Here is a 23,211-nt window from a genome sequence, read left to right as displayed (position 1 = left end):
GCAATTGACTGGCGCCCGGTCCAGGGTGAACCCCGCCTCGAGCCCAATCACTGGGATAGGCTTCAGCACCACTGCCACCCTACGTGCAGGATAAGCGATATGTATAATGAATGAATGATGAATGAATGACAAAGGCCAAAGAAGCAGCAGATAATTCAAAAATCTAATAAACCTCGGTAAGTTTCCATTGAAAAATGTTCACCTGATTTACGACTGACGCTTGATTTACAAGCTGGTCCCCAATGAATGCTTGCCGTTTTAACATAACATAACAAAAAAGAAAAAAAAAAAAAAAGAGGGGAAATAAAAACCACCTGCTGATTGGTGGAAAAGAGAAGAAAGTGAGAGGATGGCTATAAAAACAGGGGTGTCAAATTCATTTTGACCGAGGGCCACATTAGCATAATGGTAGCCCTCAAAGGGCCACATGTAGTGGTAACAGTGAATTTACTGTTACTGTTACAGGTAACTCTAAATTTATTACTAATTTAAATCCAAACTGTTCCATCTGCATTTGCACAGAATCTATACAAATGCGTATGTAACATTTTGGCTTTTAATTCTTGGACAATTTGCTGGTTTTCTGGAAGGCTGACTTTGGCATACTTAGCTCTGTGCTTGGCGTCAAAATGCTGCCATAGATTGTAAAGATTGAACCAACTCTACCTCATAGAACAAATGTTTTTCTCCTTGAAGCACAAACATGTATTCACGTTCCCATCTTTCATGAAACAGCCTTCCATCTGCATCAACTTCCTAGACATTTAGGGATCATTTGTATTTCTCTATTCCACTTTTTGAAAATGGCATTGATGTGGATACGTTGCAATCTGATAGCGGGATGCTGTCACTTCCCAGGTAACATGATTGGCATGAATTGTGGGAAATGTAGTCCAATGCACACGTTTGACTTATTTACTTTAAGACAATCAGACCTTTTAAGACGTTCTCACAGGCCACATAAAATGACGTGGCGGGCCACATTTGTCCAGCGGGCCTTGAGTTTGACACGTGCATTAAAAGGCGCACAAACGCGCAGTCGTGATGCGACATGAGATGGTGGCTTGGTCGGCCCGGGAGGCAGGGGGAGGTGAACCGAGGCCACCGACTCCAGGCCCTCCGTAGGCTTCACTTTTATGTCTGCGTGTGGAGAGGGAGGCAGGCTGACGGCAGCTGAAGGAAGGAGATGAAAGAAAAGGCAGAGAGAGAGAGAGCTGGAGGAAAACAGACGCTTCATCTCTCGGAATATGCAAGATATGTCCTGGCTGGAGCTCTCAACCTCGTGATGCTTGAATTCTTCAGCACCTTCACGCTGACGCGGAAATGCATGCGAAAACATACGTGTGAAGCAGGTCCGGACCATGGCCCTCAGGGAAGATGGAAACTCATAATAAAGTATTTTTTTCTGTCCAGCTCATTTCAGATAGCTCGTGCTAATAATAAACAAGTTTGGTCATGTTCTCGTGCCTTTTTTTTTATTTTAGATTCTGCATTAAAATTGCTGAATTTTGTCTTTCTCACCTACGCTCCCGCCGGGGGGGGACGGTTACTGCTGACGCCGCGCTGTCCTTAGTACACCAGCATTTGTAGATCAAACAGAAAAGTCCAAAAGGTCGAAGCAACATTTGGATATAGTTAGAGAAAGAACACCAGATTATTTGTTTACGACATAAAGACAATTCTTTTTCAGTAAGTTGACTCATTCACAATCCTTCATTGCCCGTACCATGTATGCTGCACTCGGGGTCGTCAAACCGGCGCCAATGCTGTCGTCGGGCGAAAGGTGGGAACCACCCATCAAGACAAGACGGTCAGTCATTCACACATCGTGTGACGATAAATAACTGTTCACACTCTCATTCACTCAGCAAACAGAGACATGCAACTATTCAATCTCTCATTCATCCGTTGTGGACAATTTGGGGTCCCATGTGAACTATTGGAGGAAACCGGAGAACCCACTACACAGAAGAGCCGCCCTGTCAGGGTTGAACCAAGGCAGGCGAAGATTGATGACACACAAGTGGCATCTTTAATTCATCACTACTTTTTGGAACCAATCAACCACAGGGGACAATAATTCCTCTTCTGCCGCCTATCCTGCACTCAGGGTGGCAGTGGATGCTAGTGCCTATCCCAGTGGTCATTGGGTAAGAGGACTGGTCGCCGGTCAATCGCAGGGCCACATACAAAGACGGACAACATTCACTTATTCGGGGCAATTTTCTCATTTTTTTCCAATTAACCCGTTGCAGTTCACTTGCTGTTTTTGTGGGAGGAAACCGGAGAACCCGCAGAAAACCCATGCAGACACGGAGAGAACATGCAAACTTTACACAGAAAGGTCCCCTTGTTGGGATCAAACCCTCAAATCGAGTCTTTTACACTGTGAGGCCGTAGCGCTAACCGCTACGCCACTGTGCTGCCCCGGGGGAAAATAATAATGATAATGAAAATAATGATAATCATCATCATAAAATCCTTCAATATTCACCTGATTATAAATACAAGCAAAAGCATAATGTCTCGGGGTAGGCAAGCACGGCTAGAACATAAAGTCTGTTTTTTCCTAATGTTTCCGCGATGATTCTGAACCTGGGGGGACCCGAGAAGCTAAACATATGGACAAATTATACAGCGTTCCCCCTCAAGGGGCCGGGGGTCCGCAGGTAACGCCCACTGTTATCCTCCTTTCCAACGGGACACGGAAGGCCCCATATGTTCTGAGACTGATGATCCTGTCGAAGGCAAACACAAGTCAAATGTCCCCGACCTTGGTGCGCGGGACTGGATCTGCTCAGGGAATCGGGCAGCGGGCCAGGATCCCTGCCGCGGCGTGGTCTCTCGCTGCAGATAAAAAGCTTTTTCTAAGACGAGTTCCAACCAGCCGTCACAGCGGAAACATAGATTAATTACAGGGCACTGCAAACACCTTTGCTTATCTGTGCAAGTATGACAGCTTTCCTCGGCGCAATTCGGACAATATAATTCTTTTTTTCTTAACCGCACAAGTGGAGAGATTATTGAAATTGTACATTTATAAAGAGGCATACAATAAATCAAATACGTAACTCCGCACTCTTCTTCTCAAGAATATTACAAAGCAGATGGTAAAGCAGTTTAAGGGGTCTAGAATGCCAACGCAGTTGTGACAATAAATCGAAAAAAATAAAACCAGGATAATACTTATAAAGTAGGACAGAATGAGGTTTTTACAGACTGGTAAGGTTTAAGTGCTCACTTGCGCTTAACGTTCATTTCCCGTGGCATTCTGTACGTTTTCGGGGAGCTCGTCGGTGTGGTGCAGTACCAGCTGGGGCCACAGGGGGCAGTGTTGCGCCATAACGTTACCAATGAAAGGAACGAAGACCAAAACAACGCGGCAGAAGAAACGAATTCTCCGTCCGCAAAGACCGACGTCGTCTACCGCATTGCCAGCACCTCCGCCGTCGCCATGCTTGTTATTGGCTAAAATGCAATGAGGAACTCAGCAGTGCCCTCTACCGGTCGTATTATTTAACAACCGCCGCAATGGAAAGCCCACATGGGAAGCACTTGCTCACGATAGGCATGTGAACGAGTATCAACATATCGTGAGCGTCGTCTTTTTCCCCCTCGGGGATTGCCACTGCCGATCATTCGCCTCCAGCGAACCCTCTCCTCCTCATCCTCTTCACTTACAGCGACTAACTTCATGTTCCCTTTCTCTCCATGCATAAATGTCCCTGGCGCTTTTCCTCAGGGCTGTACAATTATTACGGCAAGAGTGAACCGTAATAATTGTGCTAGACAAAAAGCTCGGCGGAAGAGAGCGCTGAAAGCAGACACAATGCCTGAAAGACAGGGAAAAAAAAAAAAACATGTCGACGCTGATTAAGATTCCTTTTGTTTTAAGCCCAGCTGGCTGGAAGAGTTTACCTGGTTGAGGGGAAGAGCCAGTGGCGGTGGGGGGGGATTGATTACTGCAGGAGCGGGAGGGATTGTCAACGCGGTGAAAGGCCAATACGTGGCGTATTCCGACAATGAGGCACAAAAACCATTGTGCCGTAAACATGCCCGGAGAGCTGGATAACCTCAGCAGGCTGCTACCTCCCTTTCCCAAAACACAGTGCATAAATTACACCCCAAACATCGTTTACACGTAGGAGAATGCGTGAAGTTCCACCGAGCAATACCGCTGAGATCCAAAGAGACCGCATGTCTCTAGAATTCCAGCCGACGTTTTCCTTTTAAAAGCATTCTACCGGCCGGGTCCTTGATCCCATTTAGGCCACTTTGTGTTTACAAAAGATGCCACAGAGAAGGCCTGCTGGTTGATTTTTTACTTTCCGGCAACCACAGGCCGGTCTGCAAATTAAACCTGCCTGAGGGAACTGACCACGGTGTGCTGGAGTTTTGTGAATCCAACAGAAATGAAAGGGCGACCAGGTGAACCCGAGCGGTAATCACGATTTAACAAACAACTCGGGGATGGGGTTTGTCGTTCCGTTAGCTTCTGCCGTGCCCTGACCGCTGCTGAGGATAGCTTTCAGGAGAATGTCCCTGGTGTGAGCCATCCAAACGACAAAATCCGGCTTCAGCCACGTCCTAACACTTCCGGAGCCCAGGTCCCAGGTGGTGCTGGAGGACTTTGACATGACTGATGCCGGGCCAGCTATGTCCGAAGAAGTAGGTCAGAGACAACGGGCTCCGCCCCTGTGAGGTAGCCCCCGGAGGGGCCAAAACACCGGCTGGAAATGCCAAACCGTCTTTTCTGGCTACAAATATGGAGAGCATCTGAGCGGGCTCTCATTCAGTCTTGAGTTTTGGAGGGTCGTCTCAGACCAGAATGTTACAAGGACTCAAGAGTTAGTGTTAAAACTCGATGGCCGTGATTCAGAGATGTGCTTGTCCTCAGGGGATGAGACTACTTCCAGGCTTGTTTTGCATTAAAAAAATTCAACCATTCTCTGTGGCAGATCCACGGCAGGTAGGGAACGTTTAACCCATGTGTCGTCTTAAGAAGGCCTACTTCATGCATGCGTTCCTAATGATGGCGAATATAAATGGTCACTAATGTACCGTAGTTTCCAGACTATAAGCCGATACTTTTTTCCACACGCGTTGAGCGCTGCGGCTTAAACAACATTGCAGCTAATTTGTGGATTTTTTGGGGCTAATGGGCTTCATGCCGCCAAAACGTTTAGCTTCATCACATTGGGCCGAATAAATTACCATAAAATTCTGAGGCCGTTCGATTCCGAAACTGAAGAAGACGACGTGCAGAAGGAAGAAAGACGTAGCGATCAGCTAGGGTAGGACAAAGTGAGGATAGAAAATGGATGGACTTTTCCATGTCCCTGGAGGTTCTAAGTCATCCAGGTCATGGTGAATTCTTGTCAAAATCTTGTTTTGGCAACTGGACTTGAATTTCTTCATTTGAAGACGTTTCACCTTTCATCCGAGAGGCTTCTTCTGTTCTAATGGCCTATGGGGAGTTTCTGAATATAACTGCGACTTTTCCTTGTGTTATTTATTATTAAGCATTACCATCAGACGTGTTACAGGCAAAAAAAAAAAAGCATTTCCAGTATGTATTTTAGGGATGTTATTAGCAAGTATTCAATTAAAAGTAAAAAAAAAAGTTTTTGTGTAACATCTTTCTGTGCCTCATGATACAATGTGGACACCTGCGGCTTATAGACAAGTGTGGCCTACATATGTGCACATATGTTTGTTATTATTGGCCGGTGCACCTTATATTCAGATGTGCTCAATAGTCCAGAAGTTACGGTACTTCATGTTTTAAAAGACCTCAGATTTGTTTTTATCAATTACTACTTTCATAACAGTTGAGTTTGTCCTTCATCCGGAGAGAGGAACAATCTAACATTACTGTCGTTTGTCAATTTTGAGGAAAATTGAGTTTTATTTCCTTGTTTCCTCTGTCCAAAATTGGACACATATACTGTTTTACAGCGGGTTTTAATGGTGGAATAAAACAGCATCCAGCTGGAATTATCTTTTTATTGTTACGGAGTATAAAAAAAGAAATCGTGATTCGTCCATTTATACAATGTTTATGCTCACTTATAAATTCGAGCACTCTCGGACCTGCACTTTTGCTTCATGAAATATCATTCATTATCTTTACCGCTTATACTGCACTGGGTCAACGAGGGTCTGGAGCCCGTCCCAGGGTTTGCCCTGGACCGGTCGCCGCTTGATCACAGGGCCACGATTCCAACCGTTTGCTCTTTCAGTCACACAACATTCAAACACACAACCGATCAGTTGATCATTAACACCTTTAAGGACTCTCACGCACGCATGGGGAGAACATGGACACTCCACAGGGCATGGCCTCCGGTCTGAATCCAACCGGGGACCTTCAGCTACTGTAAAACTGCAGGGAGGCTTGTTTCTCTGCTCTCACTGCTGGATGATCTCAAAGAGAGACAATCTGGAGTGAACCTTTATCAACGGCGCATCATTCTCCTTTTTTTGGCTCTGCTTTAGCCCTCAGCCATCATTCGGCCAGTTCCTACAAACTCAATGTGTCTTGACGAAAGCATTTATCAGTCTTTAATACATGGACGTACTCCTCGCTTAAATTTGACTTTAGTGGGAAAAAAAAATATATAAAAAGGTGCTGATCATCCATTTTCTCGTCGAGTCGAGCAGCTGGTGCATAATTGAGAGGAGCCTGAGCCTTGTCCTCTCTCATTCTCCCACTAATACATCTCAGGTGTCTGGAAATCTAATTTTCACAAGATTCAACTTCATTTCCATCAAGCTACTTGGTAATCCCGCACGGCGAGGAGTGCACATTCAGCAGAAAGAACCAAATGTTGAACATGATCCTGATCATACAACTATATATGTATATATATATATATATATATATATATATATGAATAAACATATCATTCATGTACCCTGATGATGGTGTGGAAGTAAAGTGGTTTACAACTCTACTTGCTGCATAAATGAATGCCTGTCCAAAGTCGAAAACAGAGGAATAACAAGATGACTGCTAATGCAGCCAGAAATGATCGAGCCGATTTTCCCTGCTGGCCAAAACCAATTATCTCTCCATTCGAACTGGAAAAATGTTCCCTCTTTCTATCAGTAAGAAGAAATAAAAGGTGATGGATTCTTTGTATTATAAAAGCCCTGTTAGCTAAAAGGAAGGGGGGGATTTCTTCGCACAAACACTATGCCACTTAAGATGTAGAGGAACTTCATGAAAGCCATCAAGGCAAATCTTGATTATCGCTTCTTGGAATTTTAAAAGGCAGATATCATTGTAAAAGACCCAAATGCATCCATACATTCATTAAGAATACAGCTCACTCTGCACTCAAGGTCATGGCATGGCTGGAGCCTGTACCTAGACCTAACCATTAACTTCTTCATTTTATGTGTCTGGGAAATGTAGGGTCACCGATGTAGGGTCTCCAAGTAAGCCATTACTCTGTTTTCCTATTTGCTCCAGATCTTAAACATCACATAAACTACAAGAAGAGCTCATAACACACCACACAAAGCGCTCTAGAGAAACACTACTTTCTACAAAGTTTCATTTGGGAACCTTTCCACGTTGCACAAAGTTGTACTTGTCTGTGGAGGTTATTAGTCATCCAGGTCATGGCGAATTCTTCTCAAACTGACACCTTTGGATCCCCATTCATTAACTTTGGACTTCGTAATCATATGACACCAACTTGATTTTCTGACAAAAAGCACTGTTCTAATTGCAGAGGAAGAGAAACAGGCTGCAGCTGAGGTTAAGCTGACGATGTTAGCTCTAGGTATTTAAAGAAAGTTTGCAAAATATTGCACTGAGAATGCATTTTGAAGCTAATCAGCTAATTGCTAATGTGAATAATAACAGTCGGACGAAAATCACTTATCGCGCTCTCCGGCTTTTCTGAAGAAGAATAAGGTTACTTACCCCTGGAGTTCTTTGACGGACATGGAGATCTTGAGGTTGTGACCCAGGACGTGGAGGGCGGTGAGGATGTCGGCCCACTGGACCATCTCTCCGAGAGGACCGCCCTTCAGTACCTTGGGGCTGAAAACGTCCCCTGACTCCTCTGTTAGGAAGCCCACGTGGACAAGGATCTAAAAGAGGACACACAGACCCAGGATGAGGACTTGAAATAAAAAATCTGCGTAATAGATACAAAATTACAACAAATGTTATTGCCCATTGGAGGAAAATATTTTTCTTGGCACTGAAGATCCTATTTTTCTGTGCCGCTGAGCCAGTGCTGCATTTTAAAGGAATACCTCAGCTGGTAGCAACATCGGTTTAAGAGTCGTCTGTTCGCCATTTCTAAACAACAGGTCGTTGATAAGTACAGGGACATCTTGTTACCAGAGTGCCAGTGACAGAAGAGGCCTTTACTCCCTTTGGCCGGGAGAGGAAAAACACTCAACATATTGGCCATTCTTTTCTATAAGCTAACAGAGTGCAACGATCAGGGCAGGAGGAGAAGAGGCGGAAACACCATCGCATTTAGTTCATGCACAAAACAAGGCGACTACTAACTCATCAATTGTGGAATACAATACATTGATGTGTCTGCAGCAACAGGGCCAAACACACTAAAAGTGGACTTTGTTTTCTTCTTTTGCAAATGGTACAGGTGTTGCAGTGGTTAACACTTCCGCCTCAAAGCAAGAAGTTCCCTGGTGTGATTCAAACAGAGGGCCTTTCTGCTATGAGTTTCAATGTTTTTCGCTGTGCCTGCGTGGGTTTCCTGCGGGTTCTCAGGTTCATTTCCCGGATGTGCGAATAAGGGAGCGAGTGGTTGTATGTCTTGATCTATGGCTTTGGGGTGGACAGGCGATCGATCCATAGTGAACCCCACCTCTTGCCCACTGACAGCTGGGATTGGCTCCAGCACCCCCATGATCCTAACTGGCAGTTATAGAATAGATAATGAATGAAGTTATTTTGTCTTTGGGATGCAGCGCAATGAATTCGGAAATTCTTCAATCTCACAAAAACATTCTGTTGTATAAAACTTTCCTCTGCAAAAGACCTTGGTATAATAATAAATCAGCAACTCTGACCAGACAAACTTATTTAAAAGCTCTCCATGGGCAAAGACACGCTGCAGAGGGTGTGGAAAAAAAAACAGCAGCTACAGGAGCTGTTCCTGCGGAGACAAACGCTAAGATGTGATTGTGTCAGGAGAAAATCCCATGCTGGACACGGAAGGAGAAGTCTTTGCTACATTTGTAGAGATGCAGTGACAAAAATCTGTCCTTATATCTATTACTCGGATGGTATTGTTCTCAGCAAAAGCCGCCATCTTACTACATCCCATTTCTTGTCACTAAAAGCAGATATAAATCACTTCACGTCCACATAGAACGCTGCTGTAAAACTGGATCCAGGGGCACATATAAAGATACCCTTCTCAAAAGTAGTAAACGTGCACACTTGTACTTTTTAGCCCAAAAAGATCAACTCCAACTCCTGCATGTCTTGGTCTTAACATGATCGCCAATTTTTGGCCACGAGACAATACACGATGGCAGGTGGTGACGTTGGGTGTTTGAAGAGAACAATGACACAATTTAGAAATGGGGGTTGCTCCATGCACCTTTGGGCAACTTTGGCACTTGGGATGCTAAAACTTCAGGAGGAGTAGATCCCGTGTTGGACGGATCTAACGCAATGACTCATCCTCTGAAAACACAAACAGAATTACATCTTGTTGTGGCAACTGGGCTGGAATTTCTTCACTTGAAGACTTTTCACCCATCACCCCAGAGGCTTCTTCAGTTCTAATGGCCCATGGGAGTTTACGAATATAACTGCCAGGGTTTTGGGTGGGTCTAGGTTATGGTGGCTCGCTACAAAAATGGGAGAGTTGATTGGCAGAAACTAGGTCTAAGTGGCTTGTTATGCTAATGGGGGCGTCATTCAAAACATCCGGAATTAGCAGAAAAATGGCGGAGACACAATTGACGCCGTGCATCTTGTTTGTAAATTCCTGTTAGCCATATTGCGCCGCTGTACTACAATTTAAAAGCAGACCGAAGAAAACTCCATCTTGCTCATCACACTAGTACATGCCACATGCCTTTCAGTAATTTATGGACATTTTCAATATGATTTGTATCATATAGTGGATCAAACGTAATCTAATTTACAATGATTCTAAAACTGTTTGTACTGAATTAAGTTAAGCTCCTTGAAAGTTAAGCCGCCGCCGCCGCACTGACTGTTTTAATGAGTTCGAGGATTAGAATCATTAAAATTTCAAACTCTTCCACAGAAAAAAAATATGGCAAGTGAAAAGTAATTCTTAAAAATCCCCCCAATGCTTCCTTGCAACAGAATGTGATTATAGAAATCCACACGGAGCAGCTCAAACGCAGCACGTTTATGCAGAGAAGTTTTGTCACTACATGTCAAATAAGACCATTTGGTTTAAGAAACTCAATGATAAATGCAATAACAAAGCAGTATAGATGCGCTGCTCCCTCTATATGTCCACCACAACCAGGACATCAACACTAAGTAATAATGGGCAATGTACCGCGTTCCACCAGGATTACACACAGCCCCATTCCGGGATGTTCTGCTGAGTAATCCCGATTACCTAAAAGTAGTACCAACGCCTCCTGCAGCTGCCTGGTTGCAAATGGAGCCCACCTCTTCACCGTGCATCGTATGCAATGAGCTTAGAGGACACCGCGTGGAATTAGCCAGACGGTTTAGCGGGTTGTGTCTTTCCCGCGGAAACATCTCATCTCTCTGTGTGCCTGCATGATCTAAGGTTTGTGAATATTCATCTGCGGCACTGGACTGTAATAATCATAAGCGCTTATGAATTTTGTGCCACTGCTGCAGTCGTTGAGCCTTGCTCTGTGAGGTTAAGTTGTTCGAAATGTGTACGGAACATTGGGCAATAATGTGTGTACGGCGCGGTAAGGCTCCACTGAGATTCCAGCTGGCATGAAAAAAAGCCCGGATTTAATAAGCCTGTTCTATTAACTTCTACTTCATAATAAAAGATAAATGAAATTTAATTACAGTTTGGGTGGCAGATGGCTAGAATGAATATCCATGGCACCAGAAGTAATTTGAAGCGGTCTCTTGGCTTGGTGGCGGCAGCAGTTGTGAGGTTGTGTCATAGAATCATTCGCCGCTGTACAACGTCGAGGGGAAAACTTCCAACACCAAAGGAATGGAAAAGTCGGTTCATCAGATGATTGGACCGTTCTTTTTCGAACGCAACATGAGGATAAGCAAGATTCATAAATACCCGTGATCTTGCACGAACCATGCTAGATCTGACACGTTCTCTAACGGCCCGTATTTCCATTCGATGAAACACATCCCAGCAACAATGGAAAGCTAGCCTTGTGTTTCACAGATTGGCCAGAAGCGCAGAAAATCAAAGTCAGCTTTATTGTAAATTTCTCGACATGTACTGAATATGCAGTGGAATGGAGAAGACGTTTCTCACAATTCCACATTGACATAAATTTAGAAAAAATAATAATAATAGAGTGCAAATTACCAGTAAAGTGCACAGTTACCAGTAAAGAGTAAACAAATTACGAGGTATGAAGTGTAAAGTGCACGCATTTACAGAGTGATGTTTATAGCATGAGAGAGGAGCAGGTTTCTTTTTTTTTTTTTTTTTGTGCAATTTAGTGCACAGGTCAGTAAGGAGTACCATCATGGTATATGGTGCAATAGCAGCATGATTGTTTCTCAGTGCAAAGTAGCAGTATTGCAAAAAACAAAACAAAAAATAATTTGTTTAATGTAACTAAATGTAACCAAATGTAATGTGAAAGAAATGGTACTACTTCTTAGATGTAAAAGATGTAGAAAATAATTATGTTTGCCAGTTGCTCTGTTCCAAAGCTAGCTTTCACAGCTGCAGTGTTTTTGGATGCGGCTTTCGTGAGCACATTCTGCCGCTATCGTAGTTTGGCTTTTAATTCTTGGAGAAATTGTTGTTTTTCTGGAAGGCTAACTTTGGCATACTTAGCTCTGTGTTTGGTCTCAAAATGCCGATGTAGATTGTACACTTTGACAACTGATGTTGCCTCATAACACAAAAGACATACTGTTTTTTTTCTCCTTGAAGCACAATATGTATTCGCCTTCCTATCTTTCTTGAAACAGCCTTCCATCTGCACCAACATTTTTCTTCCTGGACATTTAGGGATCATTTGTATTTCTCAATTCAACTTGTTGAAAAATGACATTGATGTGGATACACTGCGATCTAACAGAGGGATGCCGTCACTTTGCGGGTAACATAAATGGCATGAATTTTGAAAAATGTAGTCTATGGTCAGTGACCGCGTTTGACTTATTGATTTTAAGACAAAACCTTGCGGGCCACATAAAATGACATGGTGGGCCACATTTGGCCTACGGGCCTTGAGTTTGACATGTGCCTTAGAGCAGAGGTCCCCAATCCTAAGTGTTAACTGGTCCGCGGTGATAAAAAGGTCGGGGGCCACTGCCTTAGAGGATGGACATTGGGTGTAAGTGTGGTTATGCTAGCACTGGGTTTAATCATGCACATCACACACACACACTCTCACCTACAGCATTGCATATTTTCCTCCTGCTCTAACTTGTGGATGGAAGAAAAGTACACGCAGGGAATTCGTCTCTGACGCTAAATCTGCGCTTGCTCATGAATTCATCTATATCGACTTAATGTCTGCAGGGGGAATCCGATGAAACACGGGAGAATCGGAAAGCTTCACATCGCCGAGCTGTGACAATCCCAGATGGCGTGCGAGGATGAATTTAAAATTTTTGTTTGTTTTAGTGTATTTTTGGACACATCTGAAGCGCAAGACAATTTAACTCTTCTGTCGATTTTTGTATGATTAGCGTGGATACTTACCCACTAGCTGTGGGTAAAATGGATTATCAAAGGAACCCACAGCTTGTCTCTGGTGTTTATGTCTCAGGGGCTGCAACCTTAAACTCAAAATATCTGATCCCTGGCGCAAAACCCTGTCTGGTGTTTGTTTTTAGTATGTAAATGTTTCACCTCTACAGGGGAAATGCTTCAAAAACTATTCATGTGTTGTGATGGGGAGTTTGACCTGCACAAGGTTGATCTATGTCCACACTCCACGCCATCTGCTGCCACTCCATGGTTATACTCGCCTTTGCTCATCACTCGCGGCGAATCGTGTGCATGTGTGTGTTAGTGATGTGAGAGTCATTAACAAACAGTTCAAAACCATTTTATTTTTACTGAGTCGTTCACTAATTCATCCCTACCACCACTGCCTTGCTAAGTGCAAATAAGAAACTAGACAGCATGTCCCTGTTGTACAACTGCTACCCCAACCACATTTGTAAAAATATATCCAGCTTATCAGTGTATGAGCCCTCAGGGAAGTGTAACACCCTTTTCCATCCCTGTGAACAAATGGAAGACTCACTTGGTAATTCAACGAATGAATCACCCATTAGCTCAGAGTAGCCCTCCCGACTCGCAAAATGAACAACTCACCAGGCGCTTGTAGTCGCTCACATAACGAACGAAACTCCCGGTAACTCGGTTGAACGACTCAGTTGCTCAAATGACCCAGATTCACGATTCTCTTTGGTGAGTGACTCAAGTAGCCCAGTTAGTAAAGACGATGGTTTCCCAACAGAAGCCTGCACGTGTGTGTGTGTGCATATGTTCGTGGTACTGTCCACTCATGCATCTTATGCAGGTCACAGCCCTCTGAGGGCATATGGAGTCGCAAGATGATCTCACGCTGTCAACCATCTCTACTTGACATTTCCATTTCTCCTTCTGTAGTTTGACTCTCTTCATGCTCATAGAGATGACCCCCAACTCTTATGCCTCCTCATGAGCTCAGTCTTGATATTTACTCCTCCATCTTTTTCCATCCTGTTAACCTTCTTCATTGGTTGCATTTTTATAGCCTATTAGCTCCTCATTGATGCTGACAAACATAGTGAGCATGGAGGTTCATTCATTAACTACACCGCTCATCCGGGCAATTGAGGGCCTTCAGTGAACCTGTTGTACGTTTTTGGACGTTTGAAGAACCTGGACTGATGTCTGATGTTACTTTCCACATAGAGCAGGTCTGGATTACACTATTTACGATGTCTGTGAAGATTCTCAGTCTTCTAGGTCATGGTGAATTCTTGTTGTGGCAAATCTTCACTTAAAGAGGTTTAACCCCTCATCCAAGAGGCTTCTTCAGTTCTAATGACCTGCGGCTGTGGGGAGAGTCACCACTTCAGGACAGGACTCTGTGGTTCACCTGCAACTGAAGGGTAAGGGCCATTCCAGCAATGTTCGTATTCTGGCCAGAGAAGACAGATGGCTCCAGAGGAGTCAAACAAGCAATCTTTGTCAAAATAGTAAACCCCTCTCTGAACAGAGGGGGGCCCCAGACACAACCTTTCACAAACGTGTAATGCTGTGCTAGGATCGATACCAAGATGGATTTGCACACACTGTCCAGATCCATCTGCAACCTCCAAACAACCAGGAAAGCTCCACCACCAGAACCAGCCCCTGTTAACTTTCACATGAGCCTCAGTCCATGTGATCCAACAGTGTTCATCTTTTTGTGTTCAAATCCAGGTAATCCCCAAAAGTTGCTCTTTTGTACCCAACAAGCGTCACCCCCATTTGCATAACATCCCCCTTAAACCTAGTTTCTGCTGATCAACTCTTTGGTTTACATAACAAGCCACCAGAACCTAGACCCACCCAAAACCCTGGCAGTCACATTCAGAAACTCCTCACAGGTCATTACAGCTGAAGACGCCCAACAGATGGAAACGTCTTCAAATGAAGAAATACAAGTCCAGTTACCATGACAAGAAGATTACGACAAGACCTCTTTAAAGATGATTTACAGAAACCCAACGTTCCCCCATGAGCAAGCACTTGGCAACAGTGGCCCCTTGTGGCCTTCTGCCTCGACCACGTTGGGTAGAAAAAAAAGCAAATCACTGACATGTCAAACCTTCGTTTTTGATAGAAGTCAGTGCCAAAATTCTTTTCAAGGTGACGAGCGACAGCAGCTGCAAATCGGCTAATTCATCACTAAATGAAAAAGGCTTTCTCGAATATTAAAAAGGCTTGTATCCAATAACACACTTGACAGAACGTTCACGACGAGTGTTGACACTCACACTACATCCACGTGTCCAATCTGCTTAGCATCGTAAAGAATGCCAAGATAAATTTGTCACTTTCTTTGTGCAAAGTCTTATTTGGATAGTTTCCATTTCGGAGATGAATTCGTCAATGTTACATTTGTGTGTGGCATACACACTCACACACACACACACACACCGTCGTAACCAGCCGCTGGCAGCACGACTAACTCTCCCAGACAGTAGGACACCTGTTGTTGAGATAGCTGCGGCGTGCCGGAAGGTTACTATTCATGTGGTTATAGAGTGAGAGGACATCAAACCCCCCTTTGTCTGCTTGAATCAATGGCAGATGACTATTTCTGCTCTTGTTGACATTCTTTTGGGAGATGGGAGTAAAAAAAGAGAAACTCTGTGCTTGATCTATTTGGACCCATGAATTCGTATTATCTTCTTCATAAAGAGTTTTGAGTGAGTGGCTCGGACAGTGATATAGCAGGTATCTGGGTCACAGAGGCTTCAGGCTGCTAAAGTTTTAATTCAATATTTCATTTGGTTGACATTTGTAAGGAGCAGATTTTAAGAAATAAATTCAGTTCCAGTTCTCACTCATGTTCGCCAAGCCTATTGACACCGTTCACTCCCTTATCTAGAATTCACAGTGCATTCGCCTCTCTCCCCCAAAGTTATCCCTCGCTGCCCTTTTCTTTCTTATCGAATTCTTCTTCTATCACTTGTACAGCTTGTCGCAATCGCCATTATTCCTCCTACGCCCGACCCCGCCTCACTTCATCCCAAATAGCCAACTTCACATCCTTAGTGTTTGGACATGCATTACTCAGAAATTTAATTTCAGGCATGAGATAAAATAACTCATAACTCAAGATAATACCACATAGATAAGATAATTAAATTCAACAACATAAAGATTTGTATCTTGAAGGGACACATTGGTTCAATAACACATCAATTATGCAATAGCAATGCCTCTTTTATGCATTGCTATTGCCACATATGTCATGCTAGCAACGCTATGCAATGCTATCGCATCTTTTACTGTTATTTTATCTTTGAGTCACTGGGACAAAGTTGAACATTACTTGTTTGCCGGAGTACTCATCATTCGTTCATCCATTCATTATCCTCAGGACACTTCAGGACAGGACTCTGTGGTCCATCTACACCTGATGGACGAAGGGACATTCTTTTGAAGACAGCAATGTACGTATTCTGGCCAGAGAAGACGGATAGCTCCAGAGAAGAAGCCGAAGAAGCCATCTTTGTCAAAACAGAAAAACCATCTCTGAACAGAGGAGAGGGTCTCAGACAGAACCTTTCACAAACATATAACGCCATACTGGTATCAATAATAAGACTGACTTGCACACACGGTTCAGGCTCATCTATACCCTCCAAATAACCAGGAAATATTAACCACCAGAATCAGCCCCCTGTAACTTCCACATGAGCCTCAGTCCATGTGATCCAGTGGTGGGCGGTCAGGGCCTGCAAGGCCTTCTCTGCCGACCTAAAAGAATATCACAATAATAATTTGTCCATGAACACTATAAAATAATTACAAATGGTCTGTCTGGTTCCTTTCATAGCATTTTCCCTAGCTGCGCTACTTCCAAATATGTATTCTCATATTAGCACATTTAACCAATCACATTTCAGCCATTATTTGTTGCCAGGTAGGGTCAAAGTCAAATAAATCTGCCTGGAGGCCTGCAGAATCAGATTCACAGGCACTCTAGCAAAAAACAAGTGTTGATGAAACTGTTGCATCAACCTAGCAGATTTGGAGTTGGCCTTGTAAAAGGGTACGGTAATGTCAGGGTGTCACACACCCTATGATTGGATAGTCAGAGCGTGTACTAGCAAGAGCGAGCAGGCTGCATTTGTAGCGAGCTGCACAAACACAAATGTAGTTGCGTTGATATAATGGCTAATTTGTCATCCCCTATGATGCCTGCAGGAAGAGAAGAAATTGATGTGGTTGCAAATTTATTTCCAAAGCTATTTTCAAGACTGAATTCTTAAGAAAAGCTGGACAATGTTAAGAGGTCGGGCAATTCTGAAGCTAGTAGGTCTGTTACAGTGAGGAAAATGATTTGTCCGTCACTTTTAGTCCACTAGCTTTGAGCGGTACACCTGGCTCACAAGCTTTGAGGAACACTGCAGATTGTGTTGCCGTGAGTGTTATTTGCTGAGTTTGGAGCCACACAGGGTTGGTAGATTTGATTTGCTTAACCAAGGGAGCAACAAGTCACCTGAGCACTGCCTGACACTTGAAAGCAACGGTGTTGTCCAAAACTTTTGGGGATACCAGAGTGGATCAACAGCTGAGTGAGCAAGTGCGCAGTGAGTAACGCAGCACGGTGAGTCACGCAGGATTCATGCAGGAGTCACTTTTGGATTAAATGGAGTGCAAGCTAAAGTTAAGGTGAGAGCAACTGTGCACATTTTTGTGTTTGGCGCAGACCATCACGGTGTCCACAGCTTCTGTCAAGCAAATATTTTCATCCCTAAAACAAAATAAAACTTAGGCCAGAAATATGACAGGGCACGCTCGACTTTCAGCATTAGCTTTGATGGCAATAGAAAAGGAGCCGAGGCGCTATACGATCTAATCTATACGACACAGGAATTGAACTCTCTTTGAGGAAAGAAAGGAGAATGGATTTTGTTTACAAATAATATGACTTTTTGGTGAGTAAAGTGTTTCCATTTTCCCAAATAATATTACAATTTTATTCAGGTATTATTATTGTTTGTAGGTGTGTCGCAATTGTAGCTGAAGTAGAAGGAGACGCGTGCACTTTGTTTTTTTCATCATCAGCATTTATAGTTGCTACACGAGTCATCTCTGTGATGTAATGGCTTTTTATTCTGCATTTCTGCATAAGATGTTTTTATAATAATAATAACAATAATAGTAATAAAAGGAATAATAATAAAAGGAATAAGAATGATAATAATAAGACTGATAATAATAATAGTAATAATAAAAATAGATGTTTTTAAGATGTCTTTATAATAATAATAATAATAATATTGCTCTACCTCCTGCACCATGCCATCCCGCTATAACCATAAAACAGTTATTGAGGGGGGGATTGATAAACGGAGCACTACTGAAGGCTCAGGTGTGACATGCACCGCTTGCCACTGATGTAATCCAACAAGTTTCATCTTTTGTCTAGCTTTACCATTTCACATTCCAATCCAGGTAATCCCCCAAAAGAGTTGCTCATATGTCCCCAATGAACGAAACCCCCATTAGCATAACAATCCCCTTAGACCCAGTTTCTAGCGATCAACTCCGCTGTTTACATAAAAAGGCACCATAACCTAGAACCGCCTACAACCCTGGCAGTTATATTCGGAAACTCCCGGAACTGAAGAAGCCTCAGGGATGAGGGATGAAACATCTTCAAGTGAAGAAACTCAAGTCCAGTTGCCTCGACAAGAAGATTTTGAGAAGAATTCACCATGGCCTGGATGACTGAGAACCTCCACAGACATCCATTTATTAACCGGAACTCTTATCCTGCTGTTGGGGTAGCGATGGGGTTGTAGCCAATCCTAGCTGTCGCTGGGCGAGAGGTGGAATTTAACCGAGGACCCTTTGCTGTGAGACGCCACCGTCTAGCCCTGCCCAAGTGCTTAAAATGTAACATTTTCTGAGTTTTAGCTCCCAGCGAATCTCCAAGTTGACCCTTATCCAAGTTTGAGTGACATCATTACTAATCTTTGAAAATTAATACAAGGGCAGGGTTTATTCTAGGCATGCAAATGATTAAAAACAGGGTTTAGAGGCATTCATTTACAATCAAGGGTGCTTCTGTCGCTACCAGCTAAAATGGTTCGAGTGCAAGAAGTTGGACCAGATGAGACACTCATCTCATCACGTTGCAGTATTTCCGTTTAGCCTCGTAAGTAAACGGTCTCAGCTTATACAAGTGCTTTCACACTTTGCGTTTTCAACAAGATACATATTTGCATGCAAGACTGCATTCACCTATTCACGTACACGATGGTGGTGGCAGAGCTGCCATGCAAGGCACTAACCAGGCCATCTGGCGGTTCAATATATTGCCCGAAAACACAAAGACAAAAGCTCCGAGTTCAATTTTCTCTGAGAACAATGATTTGGAAGGATGAACCAAAGATGTTTCTGCATTTCTAAAGAAACAAACGGTTGCTAAGTTGGCTGTTACTGGTGGACAGCAGACTGTTGCCACATAAATGTATTCTTTAATATTCCCTCATGTCAGGTTGTATCTATTATCATTTGGAAATATGGATCCAGAGAATTTCAAGCTAATAGTTTGTGCTTCTTAGGTGACTGATTTCTTTTCTCTACAACCGTTTTCTGTTATTTAGTACAGGAAATGTATATAAAATGAGGTGACCCAGCAATGTGAGTAAATGCTTGTTCCATTAATTTGAACATTTTGAAAGTGAACTGTTGCAAAAACTGCACTTTATTTTTCCCCCCTGTGTTGTTTTTCCGGTTGACATTTATTGTTGGAATTTTGGAGCTAAACGACTGTGGAGTTGCAGGATGTGTAAATATAAACAGTTCTTATCGGATGATAAAATATGTAATAAACACTGCAGAAAAGTCACTACAAAAGCAAATTGACACCTAAAGCAAGGTTTGTGCACTTTTCTGGTACAAAGTAAGAGGAATGAAAGACTATAAATCTCTTTATTCTCCCTCCTACCTTTTTTTGGTCCCTCCATCTTTGCTCCAGTTTGGAATCCAGGCGGTTGGCAGCGGAGCCCCACTGCTGGGCGAGGCGTCGGATTCGGCGCTTCATGAAGCTGAGGGATTCTTTCCCCGTCCCCACCTGGTCCAGCAGCACAGAGAGGTCGGTGCGAAAAGCAGCCTAAGAAAGTTGCAGGGAAAGGAAAGATCTGAGGAGCCTCTCAGTGATCCAGGTCATGGTGCGTTCTTGTCGTGGCAACCGGACTTGAATTTCTTCACATGAAATGGGGGGGTGAAATGTCTTCAAGTGAAATTCAAGTCCAGTTGCCATGACAATAGAGATGAGAAGATGTTTGGAGCAAGCTCACGCCAACAGTGCTGGCCAGGGTTCCCTTGATCACTTTGGTCAAAGCTTAACTTCTTTTCTTAACTTCTTCATGTCCTTAGAGCTCCACAGTCATCCAGATCATGGAGATTTCTTGTCAAAGTCTTCTTGTCTTGGCAATTGGACTTAAACTTCTTCACTTTTAGACGTTTCAGCCTGCACTCCAGAGATTTCTTCAGTTCTTTATGCATGCTTATGACATCTTGAACAAATCACTTTGGTGAAAGGATGATTCTCCATCTTATTTATGAGTGTTTCACACCTTGTGGTTTCTAAACGCTTTCCACTGGATTAAATTCACTCACTCGCAGACCAATGACACCAGAGCTTCAACTGGGCCACCGGGTTTGGTGTCTTGCCTAAGGACACTTCCACCTGCAGACGGGGAAGTCAGGAATCGAACCGCTAAGCTTTCCATTGTAGGGGTGCTCGCTCAACCACCTGAGCCCCACAGCTGCCCCTTTATTTATCTTTGATTCACTGACACGAGGGGAGAAACATAACGGTCTGCGATGTTATCAACAGCTTCCAAAGGGATGGAATAACAAAAGTTGATTTAGACATTCGCAGCAGGCAAATTTCCCAATCCATATAAAAACAGCAGAATTCCCAATAGTCAATATTCGTTGCCACAGTCACATCTTTCTTGCATCCTGAAACGGCCCACAGGCTCTGGCATCACGGCTCTAAATATGAACAGTTTGCTAGCAGATTTCAAAATTTCAGAAATATGCATGGCTAAAACTCAAGGTTGCTCATCTACCTCATAACAATAGTGACAACCGGTCGCTTTTTGTTTATTATTTTAAAAGAAATACATTTAAATTACATAGTAAAACGTGGAATTTCTCCCTCACCCTCTTCCCTCACCTCTGTGCCACCTGACCCTTCAATCCTGTGGCAACACAACTACTTTAGGGTCTGACCAAAGACGCTTATTCGCTTGCACGCCACGAAGCCGCCTGCCAAATGTAATGCAGAGGGCAGCGGTTCTGCTATCAGAGAGCTTGCAGTTCATGGATGAGCAATTGTACTATATTGTGCTTATGGAGTGTAAAAAAAGCAAATGGCATCAACAATAATATTGGGATTGTTTATCCCATATCCATTAGTTTTGGAGATGCATGGGGAGTTTTCCCAAAAATCCACCTGAAGTATTTTTTTTGTACACGACTAGGACACCCGGGATTAAAAGATATTACTTGTTAAGAATCAAGTCCACTTGGTCATGAGAAACATAACAAAGGATGGTATTTTCAAATATTCTTAGGATATTTCCATTAGTGGGATATCATTGAGAATTAATCAAAAATCGGAGTCTCCAATACATTTTGTACATTCACTATCCTGATCCTGTATATTCAGCTGATACAACGGGGGGGAAAAAAGAAGTGAGACTTGTTGGGATCACCCAAGCCAAAAATCTGTGTGTCTCATTTGCCAGGCATCTCCGCTCGGGTTGCTGGCAGAAAGTTTCCGATTAAGGCCCTAATGGGTGCTTGCACAAATGTTTTCTTTGGACTGAAATGAAGAGGAGAAATGGGCAAAGCACGCAAATTCTGTCGTTTAGATGCTGGATAGCTGCTCAGTGTAAGAATATGCCATTAACAGGGCGGAGGAGGCTAATGCAGAAGAGGGGGATGAACAAAAAAAATAAATGCATGTTGTGCAGTGTGTGCCATCACCAGGGCATGGATGGCCCGCCTGCCATCTTCCCTTTGGTCTCCGAGTTTCAGGAGATCTAAAAGTGATTCACGGTTTCCGCTAGCTCCCATCCAAGGCGCTGGATAACGTGTTCGGGGAAAGCGAGGGAGCGTTTCAATTGTGTCTGATGTTTATCGGGCAAAGCTTGTGCTCTTCTGACGTCAGCAGATGACTGGTGGGGCAGGATGTATGTATCGTTGACAAATGACAAGCACAACGAATCCAGGGAGTTTTTAAAAGCCTGGACAGTTGCATGATCTCAGAACGCACCTCTCCACCTTCAGCGCTCCGGATTCCAGCACCATCGTTGAGACGTCTGCCGCTGCCAGCAGATTCATTGGACTTTCTGATTTCATTTACAGCCTGTCATGGTTTGGGACGTGCTGGAGAAACCCGTATTCACCTGTGACTGGGTCACCGTGGTGGAGAGGGCCATGTCTGGAGGAACTATCACACTGGGTAAATGGCGGCAGTCCTTATCAATTAACTTAAGAGTGGAGTTAATAATTCATGAGGACTCTGGAAGAACTGCCCGCTCTAGTGCCTCCTGTCTGCATGTCGAATTGTCCTTAAGCTCAACAAGACACTGAATCTTTAAAGTTGCTCCCGATGGTCAGGATCTACGGCAGCTCTGTGTTGTGTGCAAATGGGTGAACGTAATCCAGCGTGAAATGCTACCAAACCCCAAGGTATGAAAGCGCTCAATAAGCTGGGACCATTTGTACTGGCAGAGTTCTGCTCGGACCGTTGACTGATCCCTTTTTCCAACACCCAAGTTCACATTTTCTGCGCCTATAGGATCAAAACTGAACGGTTTATCTGGAAAAGACACCGTGCCATGTTTCTGGAGGACCAATGAATGAGTTACCAGAGGTTTTCTCCAACGCAATTTGGTCACGTGTTAAAATACTTGTGGCGGGTTCATGAATAGAGCCTGTTGTTCTATTTTCTGCCGGGTCAATCAGGCTTCGAAAGCTATTTATACCTGCGGGGAAAACTTAATGGACATGATAACAAGCAGGCGGGATGTTGATTGAGAATCATTATAAGATGCTGAGTGATTTGGATTGTTTTGCCTTTGCATGGTTGTGAGAGATACGGTTTAAAAATAGTTTTTGCTGCACAAATGAAGTCAAAGTCACTGTTACATTAAACCGGACACATCAATTTATGATGCCCACTTGAAAACCCCAGTGCGAAGCTTCAGGCTGCAGCTGGCTAACGTAAGTAAGTGGTGTCTGTTTGGTAAGGTGTTAGTCTGTTGGTAGCTGGCTTGTTGTT

The 23,211-nt window shown here is 43.6% G+C and overlaps 1 protein-coding gene across 1 annotated transcript in view; it reads right to left on the bottom strand.

Annotated features, from left to right (window-relative positions):
- Positions 1–23,211, bottom strand: part of LOC147228864 (alpha-1,6-mannosylglycoprotein 6-beta-N-acetylglucosaminyltransferase B-like) — a 100,603-nt gene that overhangs the window by 33,846 nt on the left and 43,546 nt on the right. Inside the window, exons 7-8 of the mRNA XM_086157167.1 lie at positions 19,858–20,022; positions 7,937–8,106 (exon numbers count right to left, since the gene is read on the bottom strand). Of these exons, the coding sequence (XP_086013293.1) occupies positions 7,937–8,106; positions 19,858–20,022 (335 nt within the window). The remainder of the gene's footprint in view (positions 1–7,936; positions 8,107–19,857; positions 20,023–23,211) is intronic.

The sequence above is a fragment of the Fistularia commersonii genome, chromosome 12 (genome assembly GCF_037954325.1).
Source record: "Fistularia commersonii isolate RoL2024-O1a breed Wild chromosome 12, RoL_Fcom_v1.0, whole genome shotgun sequence".
Classification (NCBI taxonomy): Eukaryota; Metazoa; Chordata; class Actinopteri; order Syngnathiformes; family Fistulariidae; genus Fistularia; species Fistularia commersonii.
This window is presented reverse-complemented; position numbering and strand designations above follow the sequence as displayed.